This window comes from Bufo bufo, chromosome 2 (genome assembly GCF_905171765.1).
Source record: "Bufo bufo chromosome 2, aBufBuf1.1, whole genome shotgun sequence".
Classification (NCBI taxonomy): domain Eukaryota; kingdom Metazoa; phylum Chordata; class Amphibia; order Anura; family Bufonidae; genus Bufo; species Bufo bufo.
The window spans coordinates 455,500,468-455,520,952 of record NC_053390.1 but is presented as its reverse complement, the minus strand read 5'-3'; the positions used below and the strand labels follow the sequence as shown (position 1 = coordinate 455,520,952).

Sequence of the window (20,485 nt, the reverse complement as noted above, 5' to 3'; positions counted from 1 at the left end):
TGAAAAAAAAGTTGTTTTGGTGTCCGCCTGGCCGTGCGGAGCCAAACGGATCCGTCCTGAATTACAATGCAAGTCAATGGGGACGGATCCGTTTGACGTTGACACAATATGGTGCCATTTCAAACGGATCCGTCCCCATTGACTTTCAATGTAAAGTCTGGAGTCCCTTTTATACCATCGGATCGGAGTTTTCTCCAATCCGATGGTATATTTTACCTTGAAGCGTTTGACGTTTGACAGAATATACTGTCGGATATGAGTTAGATCGTGAAACCTCATTTCCGACAGTATATTCTAACACAGAGGCGTTCCCATGGTGATGGGGACGCTTCTAGTTAGAATATACTACAAACTGTGTACATGACTGCCCCCTGCTGCCTAGCAGCATCCGATCTCTTACAGGGGGCCGTGATCAGCACAATTAACCCCTCAAGTGCCGCACCTGAAGGGGTTAATTGTACTATCATATCCCCCTGTAAGAGATCAGGGCTGCCAGACCCCCCCCTCCCCAGTTTGAATATCATTGCTGGCCAGTGCGGCCCCCCCCCCCCTTCCTCCCTCTATTGTAATAATTCGTTGGTGGCACAGTGTGCGCCCCCCCCCCCCCTTCCTCCCTCTATTGTAACAAATCGTTGGTGGCACAGTGTGCGCCCCCCATCGGCCCCCCCTCCCTCTATAGCATTAACAACATTGGTGGCCAGTGTGCGGCCTCCCATATCTCCCCCCCCCCCCCCGATCATTGGTGGCAGCGGGTTACTAGCAATAGTACAATAGTAAAAGATTCATACTTACCTGGGAGCTGCGATGTCTGTGTCCGGCCGGGAGCTCCTCCTACTGGTAAGTGACAGTTCATTTAGCAATGCGCCGCACAGACCTGAGGCTGTCACTTACCAGTAGGTGGAGCTCCCGGCCGGACACGAACATCGCAGCAGCAGGTAAGTATGAATCTTCTACTATTGTACTATTGCTAAGTAACCATGGCAACCAGGACTGTAGTAGCGTCCTGGTTGCCATGGTTACCGATCGGAGCCCCAGCGATTAAACTGGGACTCCGATCGGAACTCCGCTGCCACCAATGATGGGGGGGGGGGGGAGATGGGAGGCCGCACACTGGCCACCAATGTTGTTAATGCTATAGAGGGAGGGGGGGCCGATGGGGGGCGCACACTGTGCCACCAACGAATTATTACAATAGAGGGAGGGGGGGGGGCGCACACTGTGCCACCAACGAATTATTACAATAGAGGGAGGGGGGGGGCCGCACTGGCCATCAATGATATTCAAACTGGGGGGGGGGGGGGGTCTGCCCCCTGCTGCCTGGCAGCCCTGATCTCTTACAGGGGGATATGATAGTACAAATAACCCTTTCAGGTGCCGCACCTGAAGGGGTTAATTGTGCTGATCACGGCCCCCTGTAAGAGATCGGGTGCTGCCAGGCAGCAGGGGGCAGTCTTGTACACAGTTTGTAGTGTATTCTAACTAGAAGCGTCCCCATCACCATGGGAACGCTTCTGTGTTAGAATATACTGTCGGTTCTGAGTTTTCACAAAGTGAAAACTCAGCTTTGAAAAAGCTTTATGCAGACGGATCTTCGGATCCGTCTGTATAAAAACTAACCTACGGCCACGGATCACGGACACGGATGCCAATCTTGTGTGCATCCTTGTTCTTTCACGGACCCATTGACTTGAATGGGTCCATGAACCGTTGGCCGTGAAAAAAATAGGACAGGTCATATTTTTTTCACGGCCAGGAAACACGGATGCGGCTGCAAAACGGTGCATTTTCCGATTTTTCCACGGACCCATTGAAAGTCAATGGGTTCGCGAAAAAAAAACTAAAAACGGCACAACGGCCACGGGTTTCAAAATTGGCAGATTTTCCATTTTAATATTTTTTTTACTTTTACAAAGCAAGGGTTAACAGCCAAACCAAACTCAATATTTATGGCCCTGATTCTGTAGTTTACAGAAACACCCCATATGTGGTCGTAAACTACTGTACGGGCACACGGCAGGGCGCAGAAGGAAAGGAATGCCATACGGTTTTTGGAAGGCAGATTTTGCTGGACTGTTTTTTTGACACCATGTCCCATTTGAAGCCCCCCTGATGCACCCCTAGAGTAGAAACTCCATAAAAGTGACCCCATCTAAGAAACTACACCCCTCAAGGTATTCAAAACAGATTTTACAAACGACGTTAACCCTTTAGGTGTTCCACAAGAGTTATTGGCAAATAGAGATGACATTTCAGAATTTCAAATTTTGGGCAAATTTTCCATTTTAATCAATTTTTCCCAGTAACAAAGCAAGGGTTAACAGCCAAACCAAACTCAATATTTATGTCCCCGATTCTGTAGTTTACAGAAACACACCATATGTGGTCGTAAATAGCTGTACCGGCACACGGCAGGGCGCATAAGGAAAGAAATGCCTTACCGTTTTTGGAAGGCAGATTTTGCTGGACTGGTTTTTTTGACACCATGTCAACGACAGCTTTTTTAAAACCAAAAAAATGATGTTTTAGTGTCTCCATATTCTGAGCCATAGTTTTTTTATTTTTTGGGCGATTGTCTCAGGTAGGGGCTCATTTTTTGCGGGATGAGGTGACGGTTAGATTGGTACTATTTTGGTGGGCAAACGCCTTTTTGATCGCTTGCTGTTGTACTTTTTGTGATGTAAGGTGACAAAAAAAATGGTTTATTTAGCACAGTTTTTATTTTTTATTTCTTACGGTGTTCATCTGAGGGGTTAGGTCATGTGATATATTTATAGAGCCGGTCGATACGGACGTGGCGATACCTAATATGTATACTCCCCCCCCTCCCTATTTTTTACCATTTTTTTTTTTACTTTATTTGGGGAAAATTAAGTTTTTGTTTATTTTTACTTAAAACTTAATTTTTTGGGGGGGGAAGGGGGGGGACTTTATTTTTTCAACTTTATTTTTCACTTTATTTTTTGTCCCACTTTGGGATTTGAACTTTTGGGGGTCTAATCCTTTACAATGCATTCCAATACTTCTGTATTGGAATGCATTGGCTGCATGAGTAATACTGTCTGTATTACTCATACAGCTTCCGGCCTGTGAGATCCAGGGGGCTGGATCTCACAGGCTCGTCACCGGAAGGCAGCGCGATTCCTTCCTTAGACATCGCACTGCCTTCCATGCCATCTGGTCCCCCCACAGCCGCATGGGGACCCGATGGCACCGCCCGCCGCAACCGCAGGTAAAAGCCGCAAACCGCAGGTATGAATTGACCTGCGGTTTGCAGCGATCGCCGATACGGGGGGTCATGTCCTTCCCAGGCGTTGTGACAGGATGCCTGCTGAATGATTTCAGCTGGCATCCTGTTCCTATTAACCCCCGCCGCAATCTACTTTTAAACTTAGGACGTACCGGTACGTCCTGAGTCCTTAAGGACTCGGCAAAAATGGCGTACAGGTACGTCCTAAGTCCCTAAGGGGTTAATTAGGTGCTATAAAAAAAAGATCCACCTACTCAGAGCATCCCAGTTACAGCACCACCACTCCAGCTTAGTTAACAATGTGCACTACACATTTTGGCCAACAGTTGGCAGCAGAGTACAAGGCAAAGAAGGATCACAGGACAGTCTCATCTGTACCTCCACGGCGGATCACTCTTGCCACGGCAGAAGACACAGAGGGCATATGTCAGAGGTAGTCAGTTGTTTTACTTAAAGGGGTTATCTCATGACTAATGTAAAAAATGAGAATCAGAAAGAGGTTGTCATCTACTATACGATTTCTAACAAAGCTAGAACCAGCCCTGTACCTCACATGGATCCAGAGATCTCCCCATTCATTGCTCTGCTTTGCAGCGCTTGGATTAAAGAACTGTCTTGACGTTTATAGACGTGATAGCTGCACGGGGCATGTGCAGCTATCACGTATATATACAGATTGCAGTCGGGAAGGGGTTAATTAAGGCCTCTTCACATGGTGCGTTGCAGGAACATGCGCGATTTTTCAGTGCGAGTGCAAAACATTGTAATGCGTTTTGCACTCGCGTCAGAAAAATCGCGCATGTTTGGTACCCAAACCCTAACTTCTTCACAGAAGTTTGGGCTTGGGATCGGTGTTCTGTAGATTGTATTTTCCCTTATAACATGGTTATAAGGGAAAATAATAGCATTCTTAATACAGAATGCATAGTACAATAGGGCTGGAGGGGTTAAAATTTTTTTTAAAAAAATCATTAAACTCACCTTGATCCACTTGCTCGCGCAGCCCGACATCTCTTCTGTCGTCTTTTTTGCTGTGTGCAGGAAAAGGACCTGTGGTGACGTCACTCCGGTCATCACATGGTCCATCATATGATCCATCACCATGGTAAAATATCATGTGACGGACCATGTGATGACCGGAGTGATGTCACCACAGGTCCTTTTCCTGCACACAGCAAAAAAGAAGACAGAAGAGAAGCCGGGCTGCGCGAGCAAGTGGATTAAGGTGAGTTTAATTAATTTTTATTTTTTTTAACCCCTCCAGCCCTATTTTACTATGCATTCTGTATTAAGAATGCTATTATTTTCCCTTATAACCATGTTATAAGGGAAAATAATAATGATCGGGTCCCGATCGTCACCTAGCAACCGTGCGTGAAAATCGCACCGCATCCGCACTTGCTTGCGATTTTCACGCAACCCCATTCATTTCTATGGGGCCTGCGTTACGTGAAAAACGCACAAAGAGGAGCATGCTGCGATTTTCACGCAACACACAAGTGATGCGTGAAAATCACTGCTCGTGTGCACAGCCCCATAGAAATGAATGGGTCAGGATTCAGTGCGGGTGCAATGCATTCAACTCACGCATCGCATCCGCGCGGAATACTCGCCCGTGTGAAAGGGGCCTGGCTCTGTGTTCTCAGATGAACACTGTGTGGAGTATGGCTGCTGGAGTTCATTCAATCTTACTCACCTGACAGGAGCTCTGTCAGGGGAGTAAGATAGCTTACTGCCTCTGACAGATGCCCTCTGGGTGTTGGACGGCTGCAGCACGGATCAGCTATAGAGGAGGTTTGGGCAAAAAGCTAGGTTTACACATTGCTACAGTTTGCAAAAATCATGGGATTTTTACAGTGAATTCTGAGAACCGTATTGCAGCAGCAATGTGCAAACCCAACCTTATTGTACGGCACCAGAGCCAGATTAAGAAGTCCGTGATTAAGTCAGGAGGAAACCAGACGAGTATGGAAAGTTTATATTTTTTAATTTTTGTGCCCGCACACAGTAGTGCTCCCATAGTGCCTCCCTTACAGTAGTGAAGCCACTTGTCACATCTGTGACAGGTCTCAGAAGGTCTGAAAGAGCATCTACGCATTAGTGATCTGACAGCCTCTTTTGGTTTAACTTTGTCTGTGTGTTGCTGGTATGTCCACACCTCCTGTTCAGGTGTGGATCATGTGACCTTTACCTCGCCCTATTTAGTCTGACTTTACCCATAGCTTTTTGCTTGGGATAGCTTCATTTGGTTTTGGAAGAGCTGGAGTGTGGTTCTTGTTGGAGTCCTGTTCATCCATCATCCTCAGAAGTTAAGGTGTTCCGCTTGTTGTGTTTTCTATCCCCCCCCGGTTGTTTACTAGGCCTCAGTGAGACACTAGTTCCGTCACCAGGGAAGGAACGGGTGGTCTCTGCCCTGTCGTTGTCTTTAGGGCATCCAAGGGTCACCAGGGTTTTCTAGGTTCCTGTGTATGGGTATCTCTACCATCGAGAGGTGCCCATACGGATAGGAGTTAGGGCCAGGAGCAGGGTTTTATAGGTGGTGACCCTTTTCCTTCCCTAGCGGTGAGGCCTAGTGTCTTTTCCCTTCCTTCTTGTTGTCTTTTGGTGTTCTCCCCTACTACATCCGTGACATCACTACTCTACTATTCAACCCAGCAGACAAGATGCCATCACGGCATTGTGCCTGCTTGGGACAGTATGGCGGGGGAATGAGGCCTGGGCCCTAATGGATGATAGACCCAGCAGTCAGACTCGAGCCTGAGTCCAGCTGTTGTGTCCATCATCCATTAGGGCACAGGCCTCACCTGCCAGTATGCACGTGCACAAAGGGGCTGGGGAGTGTTTATTTAACTAAAGTATTTTTGTGGGTGTTTTTTTTTCTATTAGTAACCACATATAGCCCAAAACCAGAAATTTCCCAGATTTCACACCAATTAAAACTATTTGTACAAAAGGCAAAAAGAAAAAATAATCCACCCCCCTTTTACCCCCAAAGAATTAAAACTGTTAGTATACAGGGATTATCATATACTAGAGTATTGAATATGTATCATTATAGTAGTGAATGAATATTGTTGCAGGGGAATAGTTATAATATAATTCTATAATGATATTGTAGGGAATTTGTTGGATCAATCCCAGTCTGATGTTATGCAGCTACAAAGGTTGCTATAATTCTGTTCTGTTATTTAGTATATACAGGTGAAACTCGAAAAATTTGAATATTGTGCAAAGTTCATTTATTTCAGTAATGCAGGTGAAACTAACATATGAGATAGACGCATTACATGCAAAGCGAGATATTTCAAGCCTTTATTTGTTATAATTTGGATGATTATGGCTTAGAGCTTATGAAAACCCCAAAGTCACAATTTTGAGGTACCCTTTGCTCAGGGGGTATGGATTAATTAGCTGACTAGAGTGTGACACTTTAAGCCTAGAATATTGAACCTTTTCACAATATTCTAATTTTAAGCTGCATTAATGCAATTCCTTTTAATTTGCATCACTGAAATAAATGGACTTTTGCACAATATTCAAATTTTTCGAGTTTCACCTGTAGTATACTCTGCCTTCATTCTAGCTAAGAACGGTTTAGGCTACTTTCACATTAGCAGCAGCCTGCTCCGGCAATCTGTTCCGGCGGGAGAACAGCCTGCCGGATCCATGCTGCTGCTAGCTGAACTATAATGTGGGCGTGTCTATAATATTCCACTAATTCATGGAGGCACAGTCCTGTATCGGGTAGTATGGAGCTGGAGTCTTTTTTTTTCACAATTTATTGCAGCTTTACTAATGGGGGTGTAGACACCTCTCCATTACCGTCACTTGTGCTTTGTTTTGGCCAGCAGTGTTTTTTCCACTCCAGGGCTGACATTAAACCCTCATTTATTACCCAATGGCCCAGTGGTGCCAGGAAGAGCTACCTGGGTTGCCATCAGAAGTGGACCATCTAATATAATGGTCTGCTTCTGGGGCGGTCGTGGGCTGGTATTTTTAGGGTCGGAAGAGGCCAATAACCATAAACCTTCCCATCTTGATGTCAGCCCCCAGCTGTTGGTTTAGCCTTGTCTGGGTATGAAAAAAAGAGGAACCCACACTTTTATTTTTTGTTTACTTATTTAAAAAAATGGCGTGGGGTCCACCCCTCCACACACACACACACACACATATACAGTAGAATACCCCCTTAAAGCCCACACACAGTAGTTATAGAGCCCCCAGCTGTTGGTTTAACCCTGACTAGTTATGAAAAGTGGGTGCCTACGTCTTTTCTTGTCTACTTCAAAATAGCTGTTAATAAATAGCTGTGTAAAATTATACACCAAATCTACACCAAAACCATTATTTTGTTTTATTGATTTGAATTTAATTTCAAAACTATATTTACATTGTTTAAGGGTAATGCTGTCATTACAGCCATCAGAATTTACATAATTAATATTCACTGCTACTCATTCAATCGATTGGTCAGTTTTCTGCCACTTAACCAGTCCAATCAAAGAAAAGCTATGAATATTAATTAGGTAAACCCTCATGGCTGGAATGACAGCTTTAACCTTGAACAATGTAGATATAATTTTGGAATTAAATTCAAATCAATAAAACAAAATAATGGTTTTGGTGTAGATTGGGCTATAGTTCAAAAATCTGTATCTCCCGTTAGTGTAATAGTTTAATGCACCATCTGGTGGTGGAATAGAGAATTAACATGTTTGAAACTTTTTACTTAAAGGGGTGATGGGGAGCAGGATAAGCATAATCTATACGATGGGCCCGAGCATTGGGGGGCATGTTTTATACTTTGGATAACCCCTCTACGGTGGATTTACACAAGCCAATTAATGGGCACATTATCAGGAACGACTGTTCTTGCAAACGCTTGTTCCTGAAAATATGCCTGTGTAAGTGTGCCACACATTCATCGGGTGATCCTGTCATTCATGCAGGGACAGCAATCATCATTTCTAGGCAGCAGATTGCGCTGTCTAAACAGCGATCTGCTGGCCAGAAACAGTGATTCGGTATGGGGACAACGGATCATAGGGATCCCTCGTCCTCATACTGTGAAGGAGATGGCTGCATTTACATGCAGCGATCTCCTTTACTTGACGCTTCCTTCCCGACAATCGGCTGCTACTTCATGTGGTGTAAACCCGCCTTTAGGTAGTGTGCTTTATTTTTTTCTTAAAGAGACTTGTCCTGTATGAAAACGTATTGGCAATGCTCTATGAAATGGTTGGCTGTCATCACAGAACCCAATCTATAAAAGAGAGAAGAGACACGCGCATGCATGGTCTCCTCCTCTCCTGAATGCTAACTGTGGGAGAAGAGGACCAGTGGAAGGGAATGTGGCACCTACCAGACATTTAGACCCTTTCACACGAGTGAGTTTTCTGCGCTGGTGCAATGTGTGAAATGAACGTATTGCACCCGCACTGAATCCGGACCCAATCATTTCAATGGGTCAGAGCACATGAGCGTTGTTTTTCACACATCAGTTCTGCGTGAGAATCGCAGCATGTTCTATATTCTGTGTTTTTCATGCAACTTTGGCCCCATAGAGGAAGGTTTCAGTGAAAAATGCATTGCATCCGGGAGAAATCCACAAACTACTAATAAACCTAGTTGTCACTACTAAAGCTGAAATACAATTTTTATGTATTTTATAATTACCTGTTGACTTCCCCACTCAGATAGCACAACAAGTGCATGGACCAAAGAAAAGGCCCACTGTAGGTCACAAAGGCAGTAAGGAAAATAGCTGGTATCTCAACATAACCCTCAAGACCAACAAAACCAGCCGAAATATCCACTGTACTTATGGTGTTGGAGTTTCCCTGAAAACATAAGGAAAACATAAACAAGACTTTAGTGTTATAAGGATTGCACACAACAAGTAGAAAGCAGTCCCATACTGTTTTATCCTGTTCGCTATATGTTGAGCAGGAGAAAGTCATGGAAAAAGCATGAGCTGCATTTATGTATCCAACATCCACTCAGAATGAAGACTTAGTCTAGGATAGGGCCCATTCAGACGGCCATATGAACGGGTCTGCACCCATCCCGAAATTTTGCGGAACAGGTGCTGACCCATTCATTTCAATGGGGCCGCAAAAGATGCATTTGTGGTTCTGGTCCACAGCAAGGATACAGCATGACCAGATAAGGCATTTTATATTATGGTTGCAGCCATGTGCTGTCCACAAATTGCAGAACGCACACGGCCGGTATCCATGTTTTGCGTATCCACAAAACACTACAGCTGTTTGAATCGGCCCATCTCCCTCCTTTAGAGTTATCTTGGAGCAGGCTTGAGTGTTAGGCTACACGCACACGACCATATGTGTTTTGCGGTCCACAAACTGCCGATAAGCAAAAAAATAAATAAATAATAAAAACGGATGACGTCCATATGGCATCCGTCTTTTTTGCGGATCCATTGTAACAATGCCTATCCTTGTCCGCAAAACGGACAAGAATAGGAAATGTTATATTTTTTTTTTTTGGTGGGGCTACGGAATGGACACACGGATGCGGATAGCACACGGTGTGCTGTCCGCATTTTTTGCGGACCCATTGAAATGAATGGGTCCGAATCCTATCCGCAAAAAAACAAAAACGAAACGGACAATGAAACAAAATACGTTTGTGTGCATGAGGCCTAAAGAAGAACCTGTCACCATAAAAAGAAGTGCAATCTGCAGGCAGCATGTTATAAAGCAGGAATAGCTGAGGGGATTGTTATATCATTTTATGGGAAAACTTTCAGTAAGACTTGTAATTTATACATTTAAAGGGAATGTGTCATCAGAAAATGACCTAGTGTTTAAAACACATTTTTATGTTAACCATATTTTTAAAGAAATTTTGATGTTCTTTTAAATTTTCCATGTCAATATCTAAACAAAAAAAACATGATAAAATAAGAAAATGGCTGCACACCATTATACATACTAACAATAGAGCTAAGAAATGGGGGTCATTCTAAATAAAAGTGGTACAATACAGACTATAAATAAGTCAATGGAAGCTCTCAGCACACATATTTGATCAAACGTGTGTCGGGCCCATCTACCAGGCGTCAAGGTGGCTTGACACCTGGTAGATTGGCCCAACACACGTTTGATCAAATATGTGCACTTCCATTGACTCATTTATAGTCAGTATTGTACTTTTAGAATGATCCCTATTTCTTAGCTATATTGTTTGTATGTATAATGGTGTGCAGCCATTTTATTTTTTATAATCATGCTTGCTTCATGGATATGCACCTGTGATTTCTGAATGTTCTAGTCACAATTTTCTTGTAAACTAAAAAACAACCATAAGTTTACGCAGTTTTGGCACTGGCCACTAAGCCTATTAATAGGCACCACTTCTTGGTCTGTGCAGATCACTTTACTACAGTTACCTGCTTATCTGTAATTCTAATCCTGCCTGTAATGATATTACCTCTGTGTATCAATAAGACAGGATACGCCATTCACAATAGGTGCCTGGAAAACTCTCCCAAAGAAGTCAGTGAGGTCCCCTCCTGACCATTGTGTCTATGGCCCACATGGTCATAGTTACCTGCTTATCTGTCATTCTAATCCTGCCTGTAATGATTTCACCTCTGTGTAAAGATAAGACAGGATCCACCATTCAAAATAGGTGATTGTCACGCTTATCTATTCTTTCCTTGTACAATGACCTCTGCACAGGTCACAGAGCATGCCTAGAAAACTCTCCCATAGAAGTCAGTGAGGTCCCCTCCTGACGATTAGGTCTATGGCCCACATGACTGCTGTTAAAGGGAACCTGTCAGCGGCAGTTGAGTTTGGAATGATGATTTTCTTACTGCATTCTGATGAGGCAGAAGTATGAAAAACATTCCTTTATCCTCCGTCTGCGCTATTTTCCAGTCAGGCTTGAAGTCAAGGGGGCAGCGGCCTCCTTGCTTCAAGTCAAGGTAACCGTGCCTCCTTCCCTGCCCCTTCGCTATGACGGACAGCGCTTATGCCCAACAGTCGTCTGGCTTTGCCGAACAGCCGGATGTCAGTCACAGGAGAAGCGGCAGCAAGGGGGCGCAGTTACATTGACCCCGCTTGCCGTATGGGATAAATATTTTTTATATTTTAATAGTACGGGCAATTTTGCACATGGCAATGCCCATGATTTTTATTTTTTGGGGTCTGACACCAGGAACCCCCACGATCAGCTGTTTGAGAAGGCATCTTCACTACACACTAGACTGCTCTACAATAGATGGTAATGATGCAATCCTGTGTATGATATACCATCATGGCTGAGCAGCCTGACAGGAAACCCCAACAAAATGTACTACAATGTGAGCACGACACCATAATCTATAATGGAGCCATGGTCTCCTATTCTGTGGAATGCTGATTGAGGAAGATGAAGACCCCATTCTCCCAAATGGTGAGACTCCTGGAGTTGGGACTTGCACCTATTAGACATTTATGGCATATATTTTTATATGTCATAAATGTCTCAAAAGATGAAGCCTATTTAAGTTTCATTGTGACCTTTGGAATTGGTTTAATTTGACAATGTGGCACTTGGATCAGAAAAGGTTGTGCATCGCTAATCTATATACCCAGCTCTATAACATGCTGCCTGCAGATTGCACTGTATGTTCTGATGACAGCTTCTCTTTAATGCTCCTGACCATGAATAAACCATATCTTCCTAAAGAAGTATTCTCTAGTGATTTTACGACTCTGATAAGTGAGAAGATACGCAGCATTTGTTTTTTTTGGAGGGTGTTTTTATAGTGTTTTAAACAGTTTTTTTTTTTCTTTTTCAAAATACAGCTCTGTGTGAGGCTTTTGTCCAATAGGTTTCTATATTAAAAATGCATGTTCAAAACAGAAATAAAAAAACAAAAACATCTGTAAAAAAAAACCCACACAAATGCTTGAAACTCATGGCTGGCCAAGGCTAAGTTCACACGTAGAAGATTTGTAGCAGAAATTTCTGTGACTGTCCCATGCACCTGAATAGGGTTTGCATAAATCCATGCCCTTCAGATATCTAGGTTTTTCTGTTGCAGAAATTTTGACAACAAATCTGTGGTTGAACTTACCCATAGATGTTATCAAAGATCTGTATATTGTAAATGTTTTAAAAAAATTATAAAAAAGACAACAACAGTAAAATAGACACCTCTCCAAACCCACGCACCCCAGTTTCTGACATCCTACATTATTTGAGTTTATTTTACAAGGGCATCGAGAAATCATGAAGTAGTTTTCAGACCCCAGGTATGTTCACCTGTCAAATGTCCTACCAGGGGTCTCTGTCGCTGAAACTGGTCAAATACTCAAAACAAGAATGCACTCTCATCACCACACAATAAAAGCAGAAAGTAAAGATTTGCCTGTACCTAAACACTTTAGCAGACATGAAAGTATTGATAATAAAAGGGAATTTCAAATCTCAGGGGGGGCAGGAGAATTTGGGAATACAAGTTCATGATAACCTTTGACACACTCCGATCAGGAATGAATGTGCCTCATGGATTTAGGTCCTTGTAACGCCGAAAGGCGTCATTGCGGCGGCTCTCCCAGGCTACGCTAACGCCGATTGGCGTCATCTCGCGTGAGCCGAGATTTCCTGTGAACGCGCGCACACAGGATCGGAAGGTAAGCGAGTGGATCTCCAGCCTGCCAGCGGCGATCGTTCGCTGGCAGGCTGGAGATGTGATTTTTTTAACCCCTAACAGGTATATTAGACGCTGTTTTGATAACAGCGTCTAATATACCTGCTACCTGGTCCTCTGGTGGTCCCCTTTGTTTGGATCGACCACCAGAGGACACAGGTAGCTCAGCAATATGTAGCACCAAGCACCACACTACACTACACCCCCCCCTGTCACTTATTAACCCCTTATTAGCCCCTGATCACCCCATATAGACTCCCTGATCACCCCCCTGTCATTGATCACCCCCTGTCATTGATCACCCCCCTGTAAAGCTTTATTCAGACATCCGCATGATTTTTACAGATCCACTGATAGATGGATCGGATCCGCAAAACGCATACGGACGTCTGAATTGAGCCTTACAGGGGCGTGATCAATGACGGGGGTGATCACTCCATATAGACTCCCTGATCACCCCCCTGTCATTGATCACCCCCCCTGTAAGGCTGCATTCAGACGTCTGTATGATTTTTACGGATCCACTGATACATGGATCGGATCCGCAAAACACATACGGACATCTGAATGGAGCCTTACAGGGGGGTGATCAATGACAGGGGGTGATCACCCCATATAGACTCCCTGATCACCCCCCTTTCATTGATCACCCCCCTGTCATTGATCACCCCCCTGTAAGGCTGCATTCAGATGTCCATATGTTTTTTACGGATCCACTGATACATGGATCGGATCCGCAAAACACATACGGACATCTGAATGGAGCCTTACAGGGGGGTGATCACCCCATATAGACTCCCTGATCACCCCCCTGTCATTGATCACCCCCTTGTCAGGCTGCATTCAGATATCCGTATGATTTTTACGGATCCACTGATACATGGATCGGATCCACAAAACACATACGGACATCTGAATTGAGCCTTATAGGGGGGTGATCAATGACAGGGGGGTGATCACCCCATATAGACTCCCTGATCACCCCCCTGTCATTGATCACCCCCCTGTAAGGCTCCATTCAGACATTTTTTTGGCCCAAGTTAGCGGAAATTATTATTTTTTTTATTACAAAGTCTCATATTCCACTAACTTGTGTCAAAAAATAAAATCTCACATGAACTCACCATACCCCTCACGGAATCCAAATGCGTAAAATTTTTTAGACATTTATATTCCAGACTTCTTCTCACGCTTTATACTGCCCTGGCATTCTAGGGGCCCTAAATACCCCACATGTAACCCCATTTCGGAAAGAAGACACCCCAAGGTTTTCCGTGAGGGGCATATTGAGTCCATGAAAGATTGAAATTTTTGTCCCAAGTTAGCGGAAAGGGAGACTTTGTGAGAAAAAAAAAATATATATATATCAATTTCCGCTAACTTGTGCCAAAAAAAAAAAATTTCGATGAACTCGCCATGCCCCTCATTGAATACCTTGGGGTGTCTTCTTTCCAAAATGGGGTCACATGTGGGGTATTTATACTGCCCTGGCATTCTAGGGGCCCTAGAGAAGAAGTCTGGGATCCAAATGTCTAAAAATGCCCTCATAAAATGAATGTGGGCCCCTTTGCGCATCTAGGCTGCAAAAAAGTGTCACACATGTGGTATCGCCGTACTCAGAAGAAGTTGGGCAATGTGTTTTGGGGTGTCATTTTACATATACCCATGCTGGGTGAGATAAATATCTTGGTCAAATGCCAACTTTGTATAAAAAATGGGAAAAGTTGTCTTTTGCCGAGATATTTCTCCTGAATACGGCGATACCACATGTGTGACACTTTTTTGCAGCCTAGGTGGGCAAAGGGGCCCACATTCCAAAGAGCACCTTTAGGATTTCACAGGTCATTTACCTACTTACCACACATTAGGGCCCCTGGAAAATGCCAGGGCAGTATAACTACCCCACAAGTGACCCCATTTTGGAGAGAAGACACCCCAAGGTATTCAGTGAGGGGCATGGCGAGTTCCTAGAATTTGATATTTTTTGTCACAAGTTAGCGGAAAATGATTTTTTTATTTTATTTTTTTCTTCTTACAAATTCTCATATTCCACTAACTTGTGACAAAAAATAAAAAAACTTCCATGAACTCACTATGCCCATCACGAATACCTTGGGGTGTCTTCTTTCCAAAATGGGGTCACTGGTGGGGTAGTTATACTGCCCTGGCATTTTAGGGGCCGAATGCGTGAAAAGTGGTTTGAAATCAAAATCTGTAAAAATTGGCCGGTGAAATCCGAAAGGTGCTCTTTGGAATGTGGGCCCCTTTGCCCACCTAGGCTGCAAAAAAGTGTCACACATGTGGTATCGCTGTACTCAGGAGACGTTGGGCAATGTGTTTTGGGGTGTAATTTTACATATACCCATGCTGGGTGAGAGAAATATCTTGGCAAAAGACAACTTTTCCCATTTTTTTAAACAAAGTTGGCATTTGACCAAGATATTTATCTCACCCAGCATGGGTATATGTAAAATGACACCCCAAACACATTGCCCAACTTCTCCTGAGTACGGAGATACCACATGTGTGACACTTTTTTGCAGCCTAGGTGGGCAAAGGGGCCCACATTCCAAAGAGCACCTTTCGGATTTCACCGGTCATTTTTTACACATTTTGATTTCAAACTACTTACCACACATTTGGGCCCCTAGAATGCCAGGGCAGTATAACTACCCCACAAGTGACCCCATTTTGGAAAGAAGACAACCCAAGGTATTCGCTGATGGGCATAGTGAGTTCATAGAAGTTTTTATTTTTTGTCACAAGTTAGTGGAATATGAGACTTTGTAAGAAAAAAAAAAAGAAAAAATCATCATTTTCCACTAACTTGTGACAAAAAATAAAAAGTTCTATGAACTCACTATGCCCATCAGCGAATACCTTAGGGTGTCTACTTTCCAAAATGGGGTCATTTGTGGGGTGTTTGTACTGTCTGGGCATTGTAGAACCTCAGGAAACATGACAGGTGCTCAGAAAGTCAGAGCTGCTTCAAAAAGCGGAAATTCACATTTTTGTACCATAGTTTGTAAACGCTATAACTTTTACCCAAACCATTTTTTTTTTTTACCCAAACATTTTTTTTTTATCAAAGACATGTAGAACAATAAATTTAGAGAAACATTTATATATGGATGTCTTTTTTTTTGCAAAATTTTACAACTGAAAGTGAAAAATGTCATTTTTTTTCAAAAAAATCGTTAAATTTCTATTAATAACAAAAAAAGTAAAAATGTCAGCAGCAATGAAATACCACCAAATGAAAGCTCTATTAGTGAGAAGAAAAGGAGGTAAAATTCATTTGGGTGGTAAGTTGCATGACCGAGCAATAAACCGCTAAAGTTGTGGAGTGCCGATTTGTAAAGAAGGGCCTGGTCACTAGGGGGGTATAAACCTGTGGTCCTTAAGTGGTTAAAGGGGTTGTCTAAGTTATTTTTATTGATGAACTGTCCTCAGGACACCCCCACTGATCAGCTGGTTGAAGACAAGGCGCGCGCCATGCCAGCGCTGCCTTCTCTTCATTGTTTACATGCTTGCCATCGGAACAGCAGCTAAGCAGGTGTAATTACAAGCCGTCCCATTCACTTAAGTTGGACAGCTCCTTCATATACACTTGAAAAGAAAGGATTCATTCCATTCCAGCTTGTTTTAGTTAAACCAACTCACCACTGCTGTTGATGCGACGGCGAGCAGGTAAACAATGAAGAGAAAGAAGCACTGGCAGGGCGCGCGCCTTCTCTTCAAATAGCTGATCGGCAGAGGTGCAGGGTGACGGACCCATATCGATCTGATATTGATGACCTATCCTGAGGATATGTCAAAAGAAATAGCTTGGACAACCCCTTTAAGGAGTGTGCCCTCAGACCTCTCGGGTTCATCGCATTCATGACTGGACATAAATTAGAGGACACTCAAACTGTCACACTTCTCATCTATAATCCTTATGTATAGATGTTGTATAATTTGCTTGTCTCATCCACCTCATTATTCCGATGTACTTTGGTGTATAAATGTGTAAATCTTCAGGTACGGTCTTAAGAGACGCCTGATTGCAATTTTGTCATCATCTTTTCAGTTAGCCACTAAAAAGTATTAACCACTGAGGAATCTCAATCTTTTTTCATCTTACGCAATTTTGATACTGATGGCCTATCCTCAGGATAAAACATCAATTTGAGATTGGTGGGGGTCTGACTCCCGGCACCCCCACTGATCTGCTGTACGAAGAGGCTGTGGTGCACCACGAGCGCCGAAGCCTCTTCCAAGGCCATGTGACGTCACGTTCATTGGTCACATGTGAATGGGGCTGAGCTGCGATACAAAGCACAGCTGCTATCCAATGGCTGGCACTCATTGGAGCTACGGTATGTGCATAGCTTCAGCAAACAGCTGATCGGCAGGGGTGCCAGGAGTCAGACCCCTGCCGATCTCATATTGAGGATGTCCTGAAAATAAGCCATAAATATGAAAACCCAGGAAAACACCTTTAATGTTCATATCATGCTGTAAGTATATTACACCAAACACACATTATATGACCGTTCGCCCTTGCTCCTATCTGCTCTTCTGCAGTCACTAAAAATATTCTGTCTGGTTGAATATCATGCACTACTGGAAGGAGACAACACAGGGTCATAGTTCTCTGCGCTGTAGCAGCGTCATATGATATACCACTGTACATATACCTGACATCAATATGCACTGGAGAATTAGAGGATAAAGCCAGGGCTATTTTTTGGGGTGCCATTTTTTATTTTCAGCTATGCAATGTTTTACTTTCATTTTTCTCAAACCTTCTTTTGCTATAGTGTAGTCTATATGAAAACACCTGAAAAAAAATATCCCAGCCAGACCATGCTGCAATTTGAAGAACTCCGGGAAACAGTCTTAGAATGGCACTACAAAAACATAATGAGGCAGATATAACGAGACTAGCATCACATACTCTAGTCTAAATTATGGTTGCACTAGGTATCGAATTATCGATACCCAATCAATACTTTTGTACCGGTATCGATTCCATACCGGGATTTGCCCTTTACCGATACTAGGCTGCTGCCACCACCAATGACAAGTGAGAGGGGAGGAGGAGAGGAGGGGAGGGGCTGTGGCCACTGCGCCACCAATAAAGATAACTCACCCATTAATTGAAATACAGGAGACTGGTGCCGGCTGCAGACTCACATAGCCGGCACCAGACCTCTATGACAGGGAGCTGCGATCAGCGGCAGTTAACCCCTCAGGTGCCACACTATGTGATTCTGCAGCCGGCACCCGCCTCCTGTATTTGTATTAAACGTTAGTTATCTTCATTAGTGGAGCAGTATTAAATCATTGGTGGCAGTGGCCACAGGGTCCCCCCCCCCCTCTTTATTGGTGGTGCAGTGGCAGTTCCGATCGGAGACCCAGCAGTCTAATGGCGGTGCTCCGATCGGTTACCATGGCAGCCAGGACGCTGCTGAAGCCCTGGCTGCCATGGTAATCTCCCTGCTGCTGTGTGCACAAAGCACAGGGCAACAGGGACAGTATTCACTCTAATAGAGCTTTATTAGGGTGGATAGGACAAGGGATCAAAAGATCCCAGGTTCTAGCCGCTAAGGGGGGAAATAGTTATTAAATAAAAAGTAAAAAAATATAATATATATATATATATATATATATATATATATATATATTATAAGTATAAAATCGACCCCTTTCCCAATTTTACATATAAAATATATAAACAATAAATAAATAAACATATTACATATAGCCACGTCCGAAAAGTACAACCTATTAAAAAATATATTTAAAAAAATCTCTCCTATGCGGTGAACGCCATAACAGAAGAATTTTTTTTTTTTTAAATGCTCGATTCACCATTTTTATACAGCCATGTGCATAATGCCTTATAGAATAGAATATATCAGCAGTGTTGCCTACCTGAAAAAAGAAAAAAGCTTGTCCAAACCAATAGTGCATTATAGTGATCTGAGCTGCATCATACTTCAGGATTCTCCAGATGAACGTTGTTAAAATCATCTGAATGAGGAGGCATAACACCAAAACCACAAGGTTGTGTGGTCGAAACAAAAGTGCTGCAAGAAGAATCAGTCCACTGTATACTTCCCATAATCCCATAGTCTTTGCTTTAGGATCTATGCCCATGACATGAGATTTCACCAAGTCTTTTATTCCAGTAATAAGAATCCCAAGTACAAATATGTAGACGAATCGAGCTTCTGTGATTCCTCTGTAGAAATGAATAGGAGAAGCTTATTGATGAAAAACATAGCTAAACGTTCCCTCTTAGTATAAACACCGTACAAATGCCGAAAAAGCGTAAAAAGTCGCAAATTATGGTGCACATATGACGTGCCCATAATCTGCGACTTAAATAGCTTCAGAAATTCCCACAATGTGTGCACCAAGCTTTCTAGGTAGTGACCAAATAAAGGCAGCTGCCAAGCACCAGTCACCTCAACTATCTGGTAACCCAAGGACTATGTGCTGACAACAGTAGTTTATGCCACAAAAGGCATGGGGGCACATACAGGAACCAGTACTACAGCAGAAGGTCATGGGACTCCAGCACTGGACAGCATTAATAACTCTGGGTTGAAGGTTTTCTTCTACTCTAGCAAAGTTAACATACTTTTGAAATAACAGCAATGCTGGGTGAACTATGCTTTTTGTTATACCTTCTCTCTTTATAGGTATATTGGATCTTCTTTATTTTATTACACTACCACAGCAGCAATGTTTTATAGAGCTGCTGTTCAGAGCTGTAAGTAAAAGCTCTATGGATGTGCCAAAGCATCCTCCTTCTCTTTTACTTCAATAAGTCCTGTGCATGCTTAAAGGGTTTGTGCATGAGGCCCAAGTACATCATTTTATGACATAGCCGTATAGCCTCTGTGTGCTGCAATATAGACCCTGTGCACCCAGCTCCATCATGTGCATGAGGCCCAAGTACATCATTTTATGACATAGCCGTATAGCCTCTGTGTACCACAATATAGACCCTGTGCACCCAGCTCCATCATGTGCATGAGGCCCAAGTACATCATTTTATGACATAGCCGTATAGCCTCTGTGTACCACAATATAGACCCTGTGCACCCAGCTCCATCATGTGCATGAGGCCCAAGTACATCATTTTATGACATAGCCGTATAGCCACTGTGTACCACAATATAGACCCTGTGCACCCAGCTCCATCATGTGCATGAGGCCCAAGTACATCATTTTATGACATAGCCGTATAGCCTCTGTGTACCACAATATAGACCCTGTGCACCCAGCTCCATCATGTGCATGAGGCCCAAGTACATCATTTTATGACATAGCCGTATAGCCTCTGTGCGCTGCAATATAGACCCTGTGCACCCAGCTCCATCATGTGCATGAGGCCCAAGTACATCATTTTATGACATAGCCGTATAGCCTCTGTGTACCACAATATAGACCCTGTGCACCCAGCTCCATCATGTGCATGAGGCCCAAGTACATCATTTTATGACATAGCCGTATAGCCTCTGTGCTTAATAACCCTGGGCATCTGGCCTTCAGCAGCAGCTTTTGCTGTGTGA

The 20,485-nt window shown here is 43.4% G+C and overlaps 1 protein-coding gene across 1 annotated transcript in view; it reads right to left on the bottom strand.

Annotated features, from left to right (window-relative positions):
- The window catches only part of PIGG (phosphatidylinositol glycan anchor biosynthesis class G), a 66,114-nt gene that overhangs the window by 6,746 nt on the left and 38,883 nt on the right, over positions 1–20,485 (bottom strand). Inside the window, exons 11-12 of the mRNA XM_040417607.1 lie at positions 18,837–19,146; positions 8,924–9,087 (exon numbers count right to left, since the gene is read on the bottom strand). Coding sequence (XP_040273541.1) covers positions 8,924–9,087; positions 18,837–19,146 — 474 coding nt within the window. The remainder of the gene's footprint in view (positions 1–8,923; positions 9,088–18,836; positions 19,147–20,485) is intronic.